Raw genomic sequence first — 21,627 nt, forward strand, 5'->3', positions numbered from 1 at the left:
GACAGTCATGTCTCATGGGTCTCAATGTTTTAACTGCTTAGAAGAAGCATTTTCACTGTTCTGCTGTAGGACAAAAGGTGAATCCCCACCTCCAGCTGCATGTAAACGACTGCTATTAAATGGGGTCAGTGGGAGAACAGCACTTCCAAAAGACAGAAAAATCTTTTTATCCCCAAGAGCTCTGGCCGTAGAAGAAAAAAACTGGAATTTCTTCCCAGATGGTGAGAAAGATTATTTAAAAACAGAAGCCACTTAATGTGGTGTGTTTCTGACTGAAGTCACTAAATTCTTTGAAAGATACTGTTCTTCTACATCTGCCCGTCTTACAAATGGTACACTGCTGACCTGTGAACCTGCCATCTAAATCCATGTGTCCATGTGTTACTAACATTATTTATACTTGATAAAAAGGCACAACAAAAGCTAAATGACTTTCCTCTCAACACAACAAAATGATCAGACTAATGGTTCAACCATGTCCAAGTTTTTTCACTCTCTCAAAACGGTAGAACGATACTGATCCCTAAGGATGTTCTTTTCCCAGCCATATTTTGGTTCTGTTCATCTGGACTGAAGCTTTGAGGCATTGGTTCAACATTTTGGGAAAGGCAATTATTTGCTTTGTCTCCTGGGAGTTAGGTAAATAGATTGACAGTAATTTTTTGCATTGCACAATTAGATTGTTACTAGCATACATGTTTTTTTCTTCGTGTTGTATTGAACTTTTTAATAAATTATATAATATATATTATATATAATATATATATATAAATTATGAGGGATTTCAGACACAGTAGTTGATACTACCATACTGTTGTGCAGTCCATGTTTGTGTCGACACATTTTCCTCTGTCTGCACCATCCCAGGTGAATTCACACCTCATCTCCTCTTTCCTTATACTGTGTATGCAGTGGCACCATGCCTTTAATTCATTTGGGTGAACACGTTAGAGATGCTGCTAAGTAAATTTTATTTTCTACAGGCAGAGCCATGTTTGCTACCACATCTGCACTATCTGTTATCCACATTTGACCAGTAAGACCAGTAATGAAGCCTCTAGGCAGTTTTCTTTTTTTTTATTATTATTATTTTTCTGTCTACTTACACTGATACGGTCATAGCCAAGATACAAAGTTGTCTAGTTAGGGTGGTATAAAACATTCAAATATTTCAATAAATACTGCATTGAAAGAACACAACCATCGAGTTGGCATAGATGTTATTGTACAAAAGTCTTACTACTGCTCTTATACACTTTGAACATGCACAAGAATTTCAAAGTGCAGAATCAGTGTTGGTACCTGATTCACCCCACCATGCCCACTTCTCACATAAAATGTTTAAAAAAAAAAACATTAATGGGATAAAAGTACACTGAGTAGTCAATAAACAAATTTGAGTTATTCTCTTCTTTTCAAGTGCTTTAAACTTTCACGTGTTTTCCCATTGCTGCATGATGAAAAACTTCAATTTGTGAAGTTTTAAAGATGAGCAAAAGGCCTTCTTTTTCAAATTAACAGCTATGAATTCAAACTCTAAAGTGAAAGGGTTTCATGTACAAGGGAAATTAGGAAACTTCATAAACCCATAGAAGACCCATTAAATCCTTCCTTCACATCATTTTGATCTATGTAAATAGGAGTTGAACAGTTGTCACAGCAGCTCTGTGAAAAACTGGAAGTTCACCAGACCATAATTTACTGTGTGCTGTAGTTCTCGTAGAATATCTTATAATGTGAGTAAATTATAGTAATCTCCTTCTTTCTGACTGCATAAGTCATCTTTTCACAGCTTTCAACAGCAGCAAGCTTAAACCACATCACTGTTTCCTGTCCTACATACAGAGACTGTGAGGGCTAACGCACGTTTTGAAATGAAGATATCCACCATTTGAAAAATGTGACATAGGCTCTTAGGGGTACTTTAATCAAGGGTGTTTATATCCACTTTTAAAGGTGCCGTAATGGTTCACTACTTTCCCCTGTATTAAGAATATTATAACAGTTACTTATAGCAGTTTCTGTTCCTCGCACATTTCTCATGGCTATGTCGTGTAGTCACATTGCTGTCAAATACGCTGTGACAGTCCTTGTTTTAATACAAACATTTCTAACATTTTTGAAAACAGGCTTTTTTGGATGGAAGAACAGTACATGGATTTTTACAGTCTGACCAACACAAATTACTGCATTTATAAAGCATGGAAGTGCAATTGAGTTTAACATGACTGGGGCTCAATCTGAGGCTGCACTGATTGTCTTTTAGGACACAGTATCTTTGAGAAAGCCCTTCGAAAGCTGCTGTGGCACAGAGGGTACAAGAATGGGTTGATGCCCGAGTTCAGCCACAGAAGCCAGAATGTAATCTCATACCAGTAATTCGCCACACATTCACCGCTACAAGCAGCACGAATGATCATTAGAAGAGTGTAAGGAGCCCAGCAAATCCCAAAAATGCAGACAATAATGGCCAAGGATTTGGCGATCTTTTTGTCTCTAGAAAGGCGAGATCCCTGTGTTCTACGACCAGGCACCAAGCAGGAGGCCGTGTGCTGAAACAGCCTAGAGTTTTTTCTGTTAGGAGAAAATTTTTCCCTCTGCATGAAAATCTGACTGGTATTAGGGTCCCCGCTGGAAGATGGGGACAGGACGTCGTCATCCTCAATGACTGCAGAAATAGCAGTAGGCTCACTGGATGACACCTTCCGAGTTTTGACAAAAAACACAGACCAGCCCCCTCCGTCTCTGTGCTTCTTACTGGTCCTCTGAGTATTGGTGTTGTCCTCAGTGCAGGTGCCCCCATTTTTGTTCCTGCGATGGATGTTCAGGTAGATGCTGAGGTTGAAAAAGGACACAGACACAAACGGGGTGAAGAACTCAAAGGTAGAAGCGCTCAGCAGAAAGTACCAGGTGAAATAAAACTCGGCGTAGCACTCGTGGGCCGGGACGACACTCTCGCCGACGACGGTTTCCCAGAAGATGATGGCAGGGCCATAGAGGAGGAAGGCCAGCACCCACACTGCCACCATCTTGAACACAGCTTGACGGGTCATGTTTCTCTGAGCTCTGTATTTAACCTGTGTCAAAAGACAGGCACAAGTTTGACTCATCATGAGCTACCATGAACATACACTCTGCTACACTACAACACTATATGTCACATTTTCAAATTGCCACAGCTGCTCACATACTAACAGGCTAACAAACACAGTTGCTTCTGCTCTGAGTGCTTTGAACAAATGAAGCCCTGTTGGTATTGTGCTGCCTCAGAGTAGCTGAGAGATGCTGTAAATAAAACCCACTTATGAGGCTCTTATTCCTCAGTGTGTCACTGAAGCCAGAGACAGAAGGGGAATGTCAGGCTGAGAGCCACATTCACTGATGCAACACAAGAGTGTGAATGAGACATCTGGTTTCTCCTGATCCACTCCTCCCTCGTCCTCGTTCACCGCTCATTCTGTTCACGCTGACTCCGTTTTTAACTTCACCTCTTCTCGTCTACACTCTATCATTTACCAGGGCTCCTCTATTTATCACTCTTTACCTCTTTTTTTGTTGTTGTTTTTCATCTGTGCCTGAAACCAGTTGATGTCTGTGCCGTTGCAACAGCTGTCAGACAATGATGCTGCTGCTACTGCTGTGACTGCAGTTAGAGCACCTTTAAAGAAAATCCACTTTTTTTCTGAGTTCACAAATAATGAAATACAGCCACTTCACCATGCTAATAATTGATTCTGAAAGCAGGTCTTGAATGATAACCAGAAAAGGAGAGAACTCTCGATTTCCAATGTGAATAAAACAAATCCTGATTTTTACAGGTTGAAAACAATGATAAATAAATTTTCATACAAAGCTAGTGAATCTAAACCTACACTCAAAAGGAGATAAAAGCACAACAAGCAAAGTCACTATCTCAACACACACTGGACTGTTCCACACTACTTTTACTAATTACGTTTGCTACAAGACAATTTAAATTTCCCTTTGGGGATTAATAAAGTTTATCTCATCTTATGTTGTGCTTAGATTTACACACTCAGAATTCAGGCACCTGCAAAGAGTGGCGCCCAGTAAATATAGTGCACTATGTATTAAATAATGAATAGTACTCAAGTCAAATTAACGTGTCAAAACAGTGGAGTAAGCGTTTTAATTGAATTACTATATATACATTTCTAAAGACTGCTGGGGTGACTGCTAATGTTTACAAAGTATTTACTGAACAAATTATTCAAACAGCCCTTGAGAAGGAAAAAGTTGCCAATGTTAGTGACCTTGATTGTAAATTCTCCATAGGTGTAAATATTAAGTGGGAAATGTCAGACTACAGCAGCTCATTTAATCATCTGTCATTGTCTGTGTGAGTGTTTGTTGCAGTGTGTCAGCTCTGTAATAGACTGGTGATCTGTCCAGGGTGTAGCCCGCCTCTCACCCAGTGTCAGCTGGAATTGGCTCCAGCCCCCCCACAACCCTGGATGTGCCAGGATAAGCAGTAGATGATGAATGTATGGATGTAAGTGACTTCCATAGCAAACTGCTGTGGGGGGAGTGACACCTTTTATAAAGGCCTGTGGTAGGTAGCATGTCAGCTATTTCAGGTGTGTGTGTGTGTGTGTGTGTGGTAATAAACACCTCCACAGCCTGTACTTACTGCTCTTGTGACTGACAGGAAGCGGTCGTAACTGATGAGGACAATGTTGAAGACTGAGGCTGTGCAGAGCAGGTAGTCCATGACCAGCCACACCTTGCAGAGACCCTTACCCAGCATCCACCTGCCTGTCAGGTTGTACGGTATGTACACCGGGATACAGAAGGCACCTGCAACAGGCACATACGCACGCACACACACACACAACGTATAGCAAACATGTATTGAGTTATTACTCACACCTCTCTAAATCTCCAGGTGGTTTGGCTGTGAGACCTATTAGATGTGACAAATAATTATTGGTTACCAGCATAAAAACCACTTGAATATCTGAAAGGCATTTCAGGGAAAAAAGAGTAGCCTGCCCTGGTTGCTTCATGAAAGAGACGGCTATAATTTCATTCTGCAGAATGGAGCAGCACAATAAGAGCTTTGAAAACGAAACAGGGATGCTACAAATAGATGAAGCAACCAGGATGGCAGGGTCATCATGAACTCGCCAATTAACGAGCGACTAACTACAGGAAAATTACAATGTGTTTCGGCCGTAGGCAAAAAGCATTTTTCATTGATATGGAGGAACAAAAGCTGAATATCGAAACAGACGAGTAGAAAAAGAGGCACCAAACTCACCCACGAGAAAATCAGAAATAGCAAGGTTCAGAAAGAAGTAGTTGCTTTGATTTCTCAGGGTTTTATCCACAACAAAAGCCATGATGACCAGCGCGTTTCCAGCCACCACAACGACAACCAGAGTCACCATAAGCACCGATAAGATCACCACCAGGTAGCCCGGGAGGACAGCCGCAGTTTCAGTCACCGCCGGTGTCAAGTTGCCGGTGGAGTTGGACTCCACAATGAGCGCGCCCATAGTTAATTTAGAGCCCAAATCATTGTAGACCGTTGTCATTTTACGCACAGAAACAAAGAACTAGTCCAGTTGTGCGTCTAAACGTGCCGCTCCACTTCACCAAAGAGTCAAACATGACTGAACAGCTGTGATTAAATAAAGACACTTTTCCAAAACATCCCATTTTCTTTCTATAGGTGGATATAGATCGATAAAGATACAAGTTGAAGTCAAATCTTATGTTTAAATAGTAAGAATAATAATGACTATATTTCCGTTGCATGCGCTCTGTGGTCAGCCTGCTTATTGAGAGTGCGGGCACAGCGGAGCGCACTCACTTTTGTCTCTGATGTCAAGACTGCGAGAGGAGAGAACCAGTGCCAGGCTGGATCCGGTCATATTTTCAAACCAAACCTCGTACTCCAGCGACTTTGATAAGAGTGAGTGCTCTCGCAATATTAAAATGTACAATCGAGGAGCTATTTTAACGTGTTGAATTATAGACTGTTTTACTTTACAAAGATTTAATACGCAGGTAAAAAGCAAATATAGCTGAAATATCTGCATGCCCTTCTTAGTGCCATCAGAGTGTGTTATGATCACTAGATGAAAAGCGCACAGAACAGACTAAATCATTTCAAAATGTTCCGCATGTGTGTGTTTTGGTGAGACAGCCCAATTCCGGTCATACTCTGGTGATTTCTTCTCACTTGACGTTTTGCTGTTTTTTTTTTTTTTTTTTTTTTTTGCCCTCCCTGCAAGCGATCAAAAGCTGAAGGCTGCAATCAGAGGCTGAAGTGGTCCAGACCAGAAACGGGAAGCACACTGAGATAAGGGGGGTGACCACCAGGAGTCGAACATCATCAGCAGGTAGTGAAGCATCAGTGATTCAGTGATCTAATACTAAACCCACTAGATAAAGACTGAAGACATCAGAGACATTACCATGATCTTCCTCTTTTGTTTCTCCAAGGTTATATCAGTCCAGATTTCATTAGTTAGGGTAACTAATTATCAAACTCACAAATTTACAAATGCAAATAGGTTACCCAAACTGAGGCACAAGACATGGAACTTTTATTTTTTTTTTTTTAAGCTTAGTTTCAGAGAAAAAGCAGCAGCAATTTAAAGAATTATTATTCTAACGATCAGAGCCAATAGATTCAGTGTTCTTAGTGTTACAATGGAAAACTTTAAAAAAAAAGTTTTTGAGTAGGACACCCAAAGCCTTTCATATCAAATACATAAGGAATATGAATAAAATGTGTGAATAATATTAAATAGGAACTTTTGAAATGTAATTTCATCATTCTTGTTTTTTCTGAAGTCAGTTTCTATTTTTTAATGGTATGTTTCCAAATAACATTTAATTTCAACTCAAATTTTGATTCTGGCTTTTTTTTTTTTTTTTTTTTTTTTTTGTGACAGCAGTCACTTAGTCAGCAGATATGGAGCACCCATAGTTGATTTAGCCTCATTAAGGTAAAAGGCCCTGAAGGCGTCATGTGATCAACTTAAAATTACAAACATTAAATTGTCGAGAAAATTGCATTTTGAAATAAAAATATTTCTGTGATTAAAACTAACTCTGATAAAATGTAATACCTAAAAACATTTTATTCTAACATGTTCAAGGCTCCATACTTGTAAGCTTTGAAAGGAGTTTTACATTCTTGAATAAAAGCACAAAGACCCTGAGCCAGGCAACCATGTGGATACAATTTGAAATATCCTAAGTGGGCTAATTATTCTTTTGAGGCTGCAGTGTGAATTTAGCATCACAAGTTCTCTAAAAGCCTCTAAAAAAATATGATTAGTTGCTGGGATGAAGGGTTCAATGTGATGCTTGTAGAGAAACAGCTCTCTGCAAAAGAATTAGCTGTAATTATTCTCAGTGGCCGAAAGAAGCAAGCAGCTTTGCACATAGACATGGAGGATGTTCCAGGAATCTCAAGCCTGTTGTGTTATCATTCAAATGAAATGTCCTTCTTCTTGGTTTCAGTTTTATAAACACAGATAAAATTCAAACAAACTGCCAAGTGCACAAACGAGCCTCTGCTGCCTAAAGCCAACCCCTCAGTGTGTTAACATGTACATTGTGACTTTTCAGGGATCAAGTAACACCAAAACAGAGGAAGTGAGGCGAAAACCCCAAAGCAGCCAGTGAGCGATAAATGCTCCCAATGTATGCCAGTGTGAATGGTAAGCAGGCATCAAGTCCTGTTAGGAAAATGGCTGTGAATTATACGAGTAGTGAGTGTTTGTGCCAGGGACATTCAGAGGACTTCATGTTGTTGAGATGTGAATTCTCATCATATTTCTTGAAAACACAATGAACTGTGTATGAACTTCTTCAGATGCACATTTGGCTGGAGGCTGAAGTAACACAGGAACAATGATGGCATCAACATCAAGTTGTGGAGTGTTACAGTTTAAAACTAATGGTGAAAAACATTTGATTTCTCCTCAACAAAATATTTCATTTGGGTGAGGAATAATTGTTGTTTTTGGACAATGTGGATATGATGTTAAGGAAATATTTTCTGTACAAATCTTCATGGTTCCATAGTTTTAATGAAAGCATACTTTTTATTTCAAGTCTTCTCAGTCAAAGTGGTGCAACAAAAATTCCACTTTTAACGTGATCGTCTGAGATATCAATTCAAAAATTCATTTTTATACCGCTTTTATTTAGACATTATTTGTAATTATAGGCAATTGGTGTTTATGTCTGTTAAGATGCATCTACATCATCTGATGACCTTTTCACTGAATTTTATAGTGTAAAATTCATTTTGTCTTTTTGCTTTTTGGCCTTTTGGTCTTTGCTCCTGATTTGCTGGCTTCTTCCTGTGAAACAAATAGAAAGGATTAGCGAATGAACAGACTAATGATTATCTTACTTTAGCACTCGGCTTGATGGTGCCAGAGTTTTTTCCATGCTTAATATATGTGAGTGCTGTTTTACAGCTGATGACTACATTTTTGATAGACACCTTTTGCCTTAACTCCTGCTGTTCTTCCTTGCTTTACTGAAATGTGCAAATTACAATGTACTGATTGGTATGCACCATACTGTTTTAATGTATTCCAATAATTGCATCAAACCAAACATTGCATTCTTAAGTACTCTTATAAAACATCATACACTAATTACCGCTCTGACAATCCAGGCTGCCAACTCATAGATTTCCTACTGCTTTAACAGCTTATCTTGAAAAAAACAAGTGTAAATCATAATTCATTAACATAAGGCAAGGCTACGTTTAAAAAAAATATATTCATAAACCAGTCACTCACCACCACCTGTTTTTCCCCTTTTTTCCCTTTTTTTACTGCATAGCCAAAAAGAAGTAGAACCTGGTTAAAAGTAAAAGTGGTTTCTAATAGAGGTCAAAGTTATTATATGTTAAAGTCAACTTAAGGTGCAAAACTGGTGGTTCAGATTTTGTTTTTTTTAGTCTATTTTCCTTCAGCCAAGTCAAGTGTTGAGAGACTCTATCTGTTCGAGCTCTTCAACTGTGGCAAAATTGTCCTCACTCTCTGTTATGTTTTCTATTTACAATATCTTGAAAACATTGTACAGTTTTTAATACAACTGACCTTTGTATAAAGGATGAGACATTTGGGACAAATTATCAGTCACTGACCAGAAACTTGTTTCCTACTTGTACAACAGAAAGCTCTGTTTCCATCAGTAATATTTTATCATAGATGAAGTTTTAAATTGGTGAACCTTAAGGGTCAATTCTGGGTCCCATTTTGTTTCCTGTTGATAAGAGTCTTGGCAATAGGCTATCAAATAATTACTGACCATGGGCTCTCTGCAAGACTGCCTACTGGATGAGGAAGCTTCATATTTCACAATATTTACAGTAACAGCACAAACTAATTCAGTTCAGCTGAAGTACATTGCTGAGATGCTGCATTCAATTTTACACATTGAAATTACAGTACATGCTTCAGTTGATCAAATCTAGATATGTACCAAGGTTGAATAACAGGGCTACTTTTTTAACCTGTTATTCAGATGCTTTAGACAGGCTTCAGTCTGCTTAGGCCAATTACACTGTCTGTTTTACAATTGATTTGATATAATTATTATTTTATTACAATGTGCCATTAACTAGAAACAAGTTTTTCTAAGATTGTCAGTCCCTCTATCCACAGACAGAGGCCTGTGATTAGGTGTGCCAGAGTACATGCTTGACTTGACATGCTTTGCTCTCAGGACAGGAATGAAATGAAGTGTAGATTTTTACAGTGTATCAATGTATCTCAGCAGGATACTTTTTAGAGTAGGTTTGCAGTAGCTTTAATCTATTTGTGGCTGCAGTGCCAAGGTCAGACATGTTATCAATAGAATAACTGCTAGAAACAAAGACAACTTCAAAGCAGGCTAGATCTAACTTCAGGCTGGTGAAAGCAAGGTAAGGTGTTTGATCTTCCCATGTTACAACTTCACCACTTCAAATGATCAAACATCCTCAATGTGACAACTACTGAAGAGTGGAAACACAAAGTAAGACCCTCTATGCTAAATCTATGTGTCACTATATTGCATAATTATATATACTGTACTATACTTCTTGCATTTCAGACTCTGCCTAGGTTGTCTCAAAGGCACAATAAATTCATATATTTGGTTTCAGATAACTTGAAGAACAGGGGTGGGGTACCAGACATTTCAACCCCAACAGACGATGTGGTTTCCAGCATCAGAAAGCTGACAGCATGTGTCTCACCGTGGAGGCAGTGTATCCTTCCTCTACCAGTATGTTTCTTGCACAGTTGTTGATGTGTTTGAAGCGGTCAGGACCCAACAAAATGCCTCCATACCATCGAGACACGACCACCATGACATTATGCACGTCCAAAATCTGTAGGAGACAAACATGGTAGAGTGGCAAGAAAAAAATTGTGAATATTACTGGTAGTAACATTTGATTTCATCTCAAATATCACAAATGTATTCTCAAATGCAGACAAACAAAGGGTGTTTGCTCTGACAGGGTGACTCCAAAAGATGGATTTTCATTGTTTAAGGACACATTTATACACATATGAAGGTAATTCCTTCTTGCCAGTGAAAAAGTGAAAGTGAGTCTGAACTTCAGAAATCTGTGCAAAAGAAAAAAACAATAATTTTGGACACAACTCTTGCAGGCTTTTTTTTTAAGCAGGCAAATATTATGAACCATCTGGCTCAGCCACCAGTCTTGTGGTGTGATGCTCCAAAAATTTCAAACTTTTAATTCTGCTTTGCTCCACAGATTTCTATCAGAAAATAACTTCACTTTCATCTTTCATCTCTGTTTAACTTTTTAGAACAAAAACTGAATGGTTCATGGTTAATTTTGCTCATCCAGAAAAATCACAGCAATTTAGTATTCTCATCATACCAATCAATGGTGTTTTACATAAATTTACTTCTAAGTATAAAAAGTATAATAATTATAATATAATGACTGTTATAATGAGAAAAATACCATTAAAGCTGCTATACAACCAATTCTTTTTAAATGACCAATTACTACATATATGTGTGTGATCCCTTAAACACTGAAGCCACTAATAGTGACTGCTTGAAACTACTAAGATTTTCTGTCAGGAAAATGATGAATATGCTTGGTTCGTTTGACTGCTGACCAGTCTGCAAGCTAGCAAAGAATAATGTGTATAGATACCCTACTTTTAAATAAGGACTAGTTGAACGTGGCTTCTTTGTGATAACTGCGTCTCTCTACTTAACATACAAAGACTGATTTGACAATCTCATCAAACTCATACTGAAATAAAAAGTAAGAACATTTCCCAAAAGGCCAGACTATTACTTTAACATAAAGAAGAGAATTTGGATCTGCACTATAATCCACACAAAAAAAAACTACAATCTGTAATTTGAGGGACATCTGCCTGCAGAGACTGTTAATCAGACTATTAATCAGATGCTTTTTTTATTCATCACCCCACACTTACACATTCACTGGCAAAAACCATGAATTTAAATGAGGGAACAGGAAGAAAGGCTTGCAGAGAGGAATGAGATTAGAGAAGAATAGATTAAGAAGAAACCTCTTTATGTAAACTGCCAAGTACACTGAGAGTGTCATAAATCTAAGATGAATCAGTGTGTTGCTCTAAAGGAAGAACAGGGAGATAGTAGACCTGATGCTTTTCACTCCAATAACACTACATTAGTCACCTGACCTGACCTAATCTCTTAAGTATGTTCACCTCAGTTAAGAAGAGTAAGTAAGACAGTTCTTATATTCATGTTTTATCTATTGAGAAGCACATTTTTTTATTTTGTGTGATTTTAGCCAATTGTGGCCGGTTCAAAAAGCATTAAAAGCAATAGTGACATTATGAACTTAATGATAGCATATAGTTGCCCATTTACCAGTCAAAAAAGAAATAGTTTTTATTCAGAGTGTTTCTGGTCACCCAACTAATGTAAATGCAGCATTCACCATTCTTGTGCTATAGCTCTGGTTTGAGCTCCACCAACTTCTAAGGGAAATAGCTGCTAAATGCATAAACTGTGTCTGTCTGCTGTTTGGTTTTGAGCACAAAGGATGCAGGGAATTTTTATAGGTTTTTAGAGTGAACCAAAACAGTTAAATTGTAGGCTTTGAAACGGGACGAAGGGTACTACAATGTTACAGCAAAGGGAAATGATGGATAACTCTCTATGGGTTTGTCTCTATAGGTATTAGCTTTTACATTACATGTAGTTGTCTGATCTACTGTATACTTTATATAAAATATTCTGTTTTTATGTGAAGGGTTGTGACATGTACATGGCTGAAAATCTAGTACCAGACTGAGGTCTCACTAGAAAGTATGAAAAATAGGTTTTAAAATGTTGCATACAGCTTTCTTATATTTAATATCAACTATTATGGTACAAGGTTTCAGCAGAAGGTTGTAGCCTTTTTTTCATTTAACTGAAATGTAATTCGAGGAAATTAGAGGCACCACTGTCTGTGCAGTGTTTTTTAACTGGCTTGTTTTGGAAATGAACATGGTATTAGTCAAAGACAGCCTGATTCATCTGAATTTAGTGGAGCAGACCAGAGTTTCTGACAAACACACCAAGAATTCAAGGCACTGTGTCACACTGATTTCTCTCTAACAGAGTCACACTGGCAGAGGCGACTGCTGTCACACAAATGAGTATGATCTTTAACTTGAGTCATGGAGTTCATCTGGAAAAGCTCTGACACGGCTCTGCACCCTGTGGTAATGAGCATGACAGAACTGCTACAAGTCACCGATGAACACTGATTACCGCAAACTTTGTTTTGTCATAAACTTTTCACTGCCTTTCATTCAATGTTATGGGGAAACAAAAAGTGTGTGGACAATTGCACATTTTAGTGTGATGTGGGTGTGTGTGTGTGTGTGTGTGTATATGAATAATGGTGCCATCTGACAGCACAAGCCAGTGAAAAGTGCCTCTTTGATATGTGAAATGAAAAGATTAACAATACTGTAAAATGAGTTTTGTGAGGCCAAATATCCCTGCAGAGGCACAGAGTGGAAATTTACACATTGTGTAAACAGTAAAGGTGCATGTCTTAGTCTGTGTAAAACCATAAAGACACAATCTCAGTGTAGTAACATGTTCTCATGAAGCACACCCTTACTGTATTTAAATTAATGGGTGGGTCAGTAGGAGTAGTTTCAATTTTTTTATTGTAAAGGAGAACACAGTGATGATGTGTTATAATACTATTAACCCTAACTGGGTCAAAGCAATCACTGAGGTAACTTGTAACATAGTTTTGATAATATTTAACATTAAATATGGATTTTTCATAAATGTTATTTTCTTGTGGAGCAATCGCAGTCACACTTAAATTCCAGCTGAAGGAACATTTTCACTCACGGGGCTAAAACAGAGAGTTAATCAGGACATTAATTAACACTTTGGTCTATAGCAAAATACTAAATTTCCATTAGCCTCAAATACACTGTGTGTTTATGTGCGAATATTAGCGTTTACCATGGTAAACAGTATTACTACTAAACATCAGCATGCTTGCATTATCATTGTCATGGCTACTGTGCCTCACAGAGCTGCTGGCATGGCTGTGCATTCATAAGTTGCCATACTAGATATTTAAAACTAATGCTGTCTAGTACGACAGGACCTCAGGAAGATTTTAGTGTTCAGTTTTTTGTTGAAACTGTTTGGAGACTTGATTTGAATCATTTGGATGATGTGGTTTATTGTGCATTTGAACTAAGAGGTTCCTAATGTTAGTACCTGCACTGAGACAAAATACACAGCTGAGTGTTATGCAGTACAATTCAACGACATAACAAAGTGATATCTCCAAAATTATTAAAATTATTTAAAAGTTGAATCAACACTTCTTTAAAATAGTCCAGCCTTTATGAAGGGAGAGTTTCTTCCAAGAATGTTGAGACTATTATACTGTGTCAGTTTAAGCTAAGTGTATCTAATGAACTAATAAAGTGTATACTGTACAAATCTCAGTTGTTAGTATAAAATAGTTTGTTGAATTCTAACAGTAAATAATGCAATGCTTAAATAAAATACCACTTGAAAATATCCCTCACCATTTAAGTTTAAATAGATTTTTTTTTCCTTCTAGAAATGCAATATTTTTTTTCTGAGACATTCCAAGAGCTGGTTCATCACTACTCACAATTGCTTTTAATTTTTTGCAGGTGTTGCTTTTCCACTGTGAATGCATTACATCTGCAAAGCCTGCCTAGAATCACTAGGTTCACTTTCATCCAGTCAAGTTTTCTGTGTTTTAGAATTAATAGCTGCCAGCTTAATCAATAATGAAATGTCATTAGTGTCAGTGGTATCTCAATCACAGTGTTGTTGTTTTTGCCACATAACCACAAAATATGCCCATGCCAATTCACGCAGACTGTTCAACCTTTGTGACAGTTTAATGATAATAATCCTCCTAATGCAGTAAACTGTTGCCCTCATCTGAAAGTATATACACGTCTTATAAGACGTACTTGCAGCACTAAAGCGCCACAGAACGCAGGTGTTTAAGTATATTCTGTGGAAAGGTCAGTGCTCATAACAATTCACATTTTAAATACAAAGCAGACGCCAAATTATGCAGATGGTAAAAATGAATGAGGAATCTTAGAGCAGACACCAGTTAAGCATGCAAAAGCCAAAACTGTGTGCGGCCAACAACAGGCAAAACCTTTGCGGGCTCTGCCCTGACTAATTTATTAGTTCTTTTGACCTTTTCTCTTTTTTCAAACAAATGCATCCTAGAGTTTTTGTATGCATCCAAAAGAGTCGTCTGTTGGGTTGAGGTCAGTGTTTTTTAACAAAATGATAACCTGCAGTAAATGGAGCAATCTCCCCCCCGCGGCTGTCTCGCCGTCATCTTCACAGTCCTGCAGGAAGCTGTGTTTGTCCTCGCAGTAAATTCTACAACAGATAGAATCACAACAGCTTGGCATTAGGTGGGAGAGCATTAAGACCTTTTGGTCAGAGGATGACGCAGTGAAATCAGCAGCTTCTTCATCAGAGAAGTTTTTTAAGTGGTCTAAATGTCAGCATCTCCTCCCTGTCAGTAATGACCACCCAGGCAGTGGTCAGGCATCAACATCAACCTCATTAGACCACGCTAAAAAAAAAAAACAAACCTTTTCGCACTCAGGAGAAAGGCATGTGTGAGAAAACACAAACACACTGACAGAAACACAGAAACACTTACTCACACAATACACAATACCAGTCAGGAAGACTTCATTTTCTCTGGTACCTTTAATTGTAATAGAGAAGAAGAACTTGAATCCCTATTTATTTCATGTTTCCACAGATTAAACCTTTTTAACTGTAACTGTAACACTAACCAGCAGCTGTGTGATTTACATTATGAAACCATGACATATGTTCAATTGTGTGTATATGTATGACTGACCTGTATGCATAAATATTATGTGTGGCACTAGCAATCTTCTTGTTTTCATACAGCTTCTCCAGGACCATTTTAACCTGCAGCACACGACAGGTAGGTCAGTGTGTATAATGACATATTCATCACTTCATTCTCACATGCCCTCTACATCACTGCACTTAGCTTCAGTACAGTCTAAAAATAAATAGCAGTACACTTGATCACAATATTATGTTTTGTGATGCTTTATCAATTTGCAAAAACACTGTATTGCTTTTTATTCATTATTTAACCTGTAAACATTCCCGGCACTCAGGGGTTCGTTTCGTGTTTAAACGCACGACCACGGTGTCTGTCAGTGTATCAGCGTATTCTATCACCACGCCATGCCAAAATCTAATCATCAGGGAACACACCAAATCAAAGAGCACACCAGATTTCCACTGTTCTCACTTAACTTTTCTGCAGTCAGGTTTTGTGCATGGTGGTGTGTTCAACATACTATGACTGTTTTCCTATGATCAAATTTTTTTTTTTTAAATCACGAAACATCATCCTGCTTACATCATATCAGTACACTTACATATCAGCCCTAGTGTTAAAAATAAACAGCTTTTATATTGAAACCATGACCAGTCAGACTGAAAATGATTAATTACTCTGGCTCCTTCAACATGCAGGTTAGGTTATTTGGTGACACTTGTGTGTAGGTGAAAACGTGGGTGACTGTCTGCCTCTGTATAAAAGCCCTGTCATAGACTGGCGACCGCTCCAGGGTGTACCCCGCTTCTTGCCTGAGTTGGCTGGGATCGGCTCCAGTGCACACACACTTGCCCTCAGTGAAGCAGATCTTTGCTGTTCTCTCAATTATATCTTCAACTGAACATTTCCAGACTAATAGAAGAAAATATCCAGTATGTCAATCCTGTACAGGTCTTAGTCTGTTCAGTTCATCTGCTCGCTGCAGACAGACATTTTTGTCCAGAAAGCCCTTCACGGCAGGTGGAAGCTTTTAAGACAAGCCGGTATGTTATCAAAGAGCCAGAGAGTGAAATTAGCTTGCAGAAATGAGCCAGGTGATGTTAAGAGTTTGTGAAATTGCTGTGTACATTAGCACATTTATATCCTTCTCCTCTACAAGACTTTCATCAAGTAATTTCTACCAAAGCTGAGATGTGCTGTCGTTTGCTGTTTGAGTAAATGAAGGCATCCTTTAGCTTTTCAATTGGAAAAAACAAAATCATAGGGAGTGTAGGACTTAAAGAGTGTATCTCTTTTACTGGTAATCACTGGTCGTAATTTAAAAAGATGTCATTTGTGTTTTGTACCTGTCTGGGGGTCACCACAGGTGCCAAGTGAGGCTGGAAGGTGCTGCGTCGGTCTGTGATCGGGTTTCCATGTTTTATTGGAGGTATCTCTTCATCTGAAAGACATTGTACATAATACCTCAGAAAATCAATCTGTTTTATAAGGAGCTGTTTTTAATTCTAACCACTGAATCCAAAGTAGCAAACTCTATCAGACCAAAACGAGTGGTACCATTAGTGTGGTCCATGAAGAGATGAGCATTTTCTGTGTTCATTTTGAGAGCCCCGTAGTCAGGTACATCTTCTTCGTCATCATCATCGTCCACTTCCTCCTCAGCCGTCATGTGCACCAATTCCGGCTGACCCACTGAAACAGTTCATGTAAGAAACACTGTTGAAGAAATATTTGCTTTTTTTTAATCCTAAACCCGGTTCCTGAAAGGTCTTCACTGAACCGAGCAGGCCAGGCATCTTGTCATTAAAGTGACACCTACTGTGAACCTTATTACCAAAGAACGACCATTTCATGACCTTAACAGAATGGTTACCTGACCTATTATACCAAGACAGGCAATTCATAATGAATGACTACAATGACTAGAACCTGACAGATGACAGACTCTTGTGACTGAATGAGTTTTATCAAGAAGGTTTTGCAAATGTTTGGATTATTTTAGAAGAGATGAGTGATGCCAGTGCAGAAACTGGCCATGTTAATGAGTGAGTGTTTTTAATGTTTGGTATCTAATTATTAAAAAAGATCACACAGTGTTTTTTTAGGCTACATGACTTTTAATACACATATATTTCGAATTAGTAAGATTAATTCATTCTAATAAGATTTAATTCTAAAAAAAATGTAGATTATCACCAGACGTGTTTATTGGGCTGAAATTGATTCAAAATGAATGAAATGTCACATTTTTCCCAAGTCTTTTCTTTATATCTGGTATTATACACCCAAACTCATCATCAGGCCCATATTTTCTCTTTAAATTTCATGTCTCCTCTATCATGTTTACTCGATTTTCATTTCCTTTTTGGCAAAATACGCATCTTCGGCCTTATCACTCCCTGCCTCCCAATATGTCTGTCAATTCAATAGGAATAAACCGTCAACCCTGCTCCTCATGTGCCACGTCCAGTTATGCTTATTACCACATGAATCAGTGCGACAATTTATGTCACACAACAATGAGGAAGACAGTTAATATTTGTCAGGCTTGTTATTTAACAGACACCATCCAATCCATAACAGAAACGGCTGGTCTTGGCTATAGATCCCCAGAAACCTGATTCATGCCGACACTCACAGAAACTCTTGGATTATCTTTCCCTCAGTTTACACCGAAAAAGATTCTGCTAAGACAACAAAAGGTATTACATTGATATTGATCTTAATTCAGTGCAGTCACTCAAAGTCAGACAGAGAAGGGTTACTTTTAATGTAATACAGGTCCTTGTGCTCATCTTATAGCTTCAGAGCACATAGGATGGTTGGATTACTAATAGAGGAGCCTTTGAACACCATTTTACATCTTCACTTACAATAGGTACATAGATTCATCTGAACATTTGACACGGCTACTTGTTTATGAGAAATTATCCAGTGACTGACCATTTGATTTTAATACCCAGGGCCTGGTTATTTATGTGAATGCATGTGTTCATGTCCTCTAGCTTGAACCACTAAAACCCGACCCCTGAACAAAGAGTATCCAGTCACATCTTAACAACCATAACTAGGCCCAGCGGCTCTACCAGGCTTTGGATTTCTCCACATGTTGAAGCTGTGTGCATGAGGCTCTAGTTAATGTAATATTGAATACTGAGCATTTAAATGGTCTGATGGGTGCTGTACTTTATAATCTTCATTAAAAAAAAAAAAACAAAGACCTGAAATCATGTGTTTGTCTGCTCTCACTTAAGATGTAAGCATGATATTCCTACTTCTGAGTAAGCATCCAAAAAATACAATACATTTTTAGATTATTTCAGATTTTTTAAAAATGTTTGTTTACTGATTGATGTAATTATAACACTAGTTGCCATTTCAGCCAACAAAGTCTATTCTTATTGGGTAAAAAAATAAGAACCCTACTTTTGTTCACTCTTGTGTGAAATCAAAGATCCATTATGCAATAAAAATGCCTTATATACCAAGCTCTCCCAGGCAGATAAATGTCTATCAAGTTTCATTTCAAGTCAGTATGAATTGCTCATATAAGTGTGTCCCTTAAGTCATAAATTTAATTTTTCACACCTCACCTGTTTCTGAGCTCTGAGATTTCTCCACAAGGAATTCTCTAATTTTTTCCACCCACAGGTAGAGGATGCTCTCCCCTGCATGCTCCCTGTTGTAATAGAAATATTTCTATATGAGAGTCATGTTTCTAAGAGGGATTGACTGCAGAAAGACTGAACTGTTTGTTGAAACAATCATGAAAAGCTTTTGTCATGGGTAATATCACTTCACAGTGTCTCGTTGTGAAGTCAGATATTATGAGAAGCACTCACACATAGAGGTCTTCCAGGCTGTTTGCCAATTTGGCCCTCTCTGAGCCTCGCAACCACGCTGCACTACAAAAGCCGAGAACAAACAGAGGGTTATTGAGTGGGATGAGGAGTGGGTTTTTGAGTGGGATGTTGTTCTAACAATTCAGCAGATCTACTAAAGATTAAATTTCAAAGGCAAATAGACTTACTTGATCTGGTAGATGGGCGGGGCTGCTGTTGGATAATCAGGTGGGAGAATTATCTGATCAATAAGAAATCATAAACTGGATCACAAACGAACTATAAGGACACTTGAGTTTAATATAGAGATTGTTTTTTTTTTTTTCTGTACCTGCAAACATGCTGTAAGTTTTGGCTCCTCTAAGTCATTTGATATCTGAATGCAAAAAATTCTGGACGCTTCATCTATGACACACCATTCATCACCATATATGGAAGAAAGAGCCTCGATCTCTTCAATCTAAATGAGAGGAAACAATAAGAGAGTCAAAACATCAGTCATATGAGTGTGTAGAAAATCATTTCAGCATTTTGGCCAATTATGTAATAAAACAAATATGTAGCTGAAGGTAGATTAGCATAAAGACTGAAAACAGGGAGAAACAACCAGTCTGGGTCTCTCTAAACGTAATAAAATCCACCTGCCACCTCTAAAACTCACTAATTAACATGTTATATCTCATTTATTTTATCGCTACAAAAAAAATTAAGTGTGAAAAAGTCAATTTGCAGTTTTATGAAGAGCTTTTTGCCAGGCCACTGTGTGGCAGGGATCAGGTCCTGGAGTTTCAGGTGACTGTGTGGGCTCTTAAAGGATTAATGAGCTTTATTGGTGCTCAGGGCAGATTTTGTTATCTTCACACAGAGTATTCCCATTTCCTCATGTTTCCAGTCTTTATGCTAAGCTAAGGCAGCTGTCTGCTGGTTGTAGCTTTGTATTCACCACAAAGACATGAGACTGGTATTAGTCATCTAAGACCCAGCATGAAAGCGAGCAAGAGTATTTCACAGTCTTTATGTTTCTGAAGCAGCCAGAATCCTCCTCTAACCATCTTGATTAAAAAATGTCTAGTCTGCTGCTCCACAAAGATTTTTAACCTGTTTCCAAATGCTGCTTCTTAATCCAAAGATGTTTGCTAGAAATGTTAAATGTTTCTGCTCATTTGATATAATGTGAAATGAAATGTTTGATTTTTAGTTATATTTGTCTATATTAATGTAACACCACATTATTGTATATTTTCATACAAAACAGAATGTTTGTATTTATTCTATGCCATATAAAAAAATCTTTTCTGGTTACCTGGATAGAAAATGTATTCAAAACTTGGGAAATGGGTTCATTATGCAATGGGTGAGATATTTTTCATCGAGATAGTTAGATGAGTATTTGGTCATTGGGGAAATCTTCAGAACAGTGGTTAAGTGCTCTCAAACCACCTTTTGGGTTATTCAAAGATCTCAAGGCAGGAAAATTGGAAGCTTACCAGTGTGACTCGAAAGTAATGGCAATGCATAAGAGGCACAAGCTGGGGCTGAACTAGAAAAATAAGCTGTGTTTCAGCACACAGGCTTAAGTACATGTTCGTTTGTGTCAGGCTTTTGTCTTTCTCTCGTGCTTGTTTGGCTGCATGGTGTGTTGGTGTGTGGCCTCTGTGCACCGTGCAGCACCTGCTGAGCTTCAAACATTACATGCATATGTGTTAATGAATGCAAACACCTTGGGAGCAACCATCAGTCTGTCTGTGTGTGTGTGTGTGTGTGTGTGTGTGTGTGTGAGTGAGAGAGCGAGAGAGAGAGAGATCCTCTCTATTTTACGGTCTGTCAGGAGTTGCTCTTGCATGCATTTTCATTATACCATCACTGTGACTCTCAGGTTACAGAGGAGCTTCATTTATGCTGATTTATGAGCCTGCCCGGATTATTTGTCAGTGATATTAAAACCACTTTTTAACGAGTCTGGTGTTGGACTGGACTTCTGGTACACCTGCCAGTGTTTATTAATTGGTTCATGCTCTCTGGCCACTTCAAAATAAAACACAACACAAGTTGCCAGGCTGTCTTAACTTTTATCAGTAAAGTTGTGAAACCAAAGACAGCTTACTTGAGCCTGCAGATCTCCTTCATCCTCCGCACTACTGAGGTCGGCCATTTATTTATTTCATCACCAAGTGTCAGAAATGAAAATCTGACATTCAACCAGTACAAAAAACACAATATATAAACTTATGAACTACATATGCAGAGATCCAGGTCTGTGTGTGAGGGAGCATAAACTGCTTCCAGGGCAAAGCGATTTACCAGCGTGTCTTTTGACTTCCGGGTCCTGTCGTAATTTTCACTCAACATAAAACAAAACATTTGGAGAAAATCTGCACCGTATTTCATTTA

The 21,627-nt window shown here is 38.2% G+C and overlaps 2 protein-coding genes across 2 annotated transcripts; both read right to left on the reverse strand.

Annotated features, from left to right (window-relative positions):
* Positions 1–1,906: 1,906 nt before the first annotated feature.
* Positions 1,907–5,558, reverse strand: LOC113128937 (histamine H3 receptor). Its single transcript, XM_026304545.1, has 3 exons — positions 5,282–5,558; positions 4,652–4,818; positions 1,907–3,077 (listed from the first exon to the last, which is right to left on the reverse strand). Exons 1-3 carry the CDS (start codon positions 5,556–5,558, stop codon positions 2,220–2,222), a joined length of 1,302 nt encoding a protein of 433 aa, XP_026160330.1. The 3' UTR covers positions 1,907–2,219.
* A 2,494-nt stretch (positions 5,559–8,052) lies between these two features.
* On the reverse strand, positions 8,053–21,523 carry impact (impact RWD domain protein). The gene is made up of 11 exons (XM_026305608.1): positions 21,341–21,523; positions 19,568–19,696; positions 19,425–19,477; positions 19,237–19,299; positions 18,988–19,073; positions 16,952–17,086; positions 16,741–16,835; positions 15,437–15,510; positions 14,850–14,940; positions 10,244–10,378; positions 8,053–8,348 (listed from the first exon to the last, which is right to left on the reverse strand). Exons 1-11 carry the CDS (start codon positions 21,386–21,388, stop codon positions 8,289–8,291), a joined length of 969 nt encoding a protein of 322 aa, XP_026161393.1. The 5' UTR covers positions 21,389–21,523; the 3' UTR covers positions 8,053–8,288.
* Positions 21,524–21,627: the final 104 nt, after the last annotated feature.

This window comes from Mastacembelus armatus, chromosome 4 (assembly GCF_900324485.2).
Source record: "Mastacembelus armatus chromosome 4, fMasArm1.2, whole genome shotgun sequence".
NCBI classification, from domain to species: Eukaryota; Metazoa; Chordata; class Actinopteri; order Synbranchiformes; family Mastacembelidae; genus Mastacembelus; species Mastacembelus armatus.

Excerpts from the sequence above, each read along its gene's own strand:
- LOC113128937 (XM_026304545.1), bottom strand. The coding sequence starts at position 5,558 with ATGACAACGGTCTACAATGATTTGGGCTCTAAATTAACTATGGGCGCG. Across the intron at positions 4,819-5,281 it reads TATTTCTGATTTTCTCGTGG|GTGCCTTCTGTATCCCGGTG; the intron begins GTGAGTTTGGTG and ends TGCCTGTTGCAG. Across the intron at positions 3,078-4,651 it reads TCCTGTCAGTCACAAGAGCA|GTTAAATACAGAGCTCAGAG; the intron begins GTAAGTACAGGC and ends CTTTTGACACAG.
- impact (XM_026305608.1), bottom strand. The coding sequence starts at position 21,388 with ATGGCCGACCTCAGTAGTGCGGAGGATGAAGGAGATCTGCAGGCTCAA. Across the intron at positions 16,836-16,951 it reads CTTCATGGACCACACTAATG|ATGAAGAGATACCTCCAATA; the intron begins GTACCACTCGTT and ends AATGTCTTTCAG. Across the intron at positions 15,511-16,740 it reads CTGTGGTGACCCCCAGACAG|GTTAAAATGGTCCTGGAGAA; the intron begins GTACAAAACACA and ends CGTGTGCTGCAG.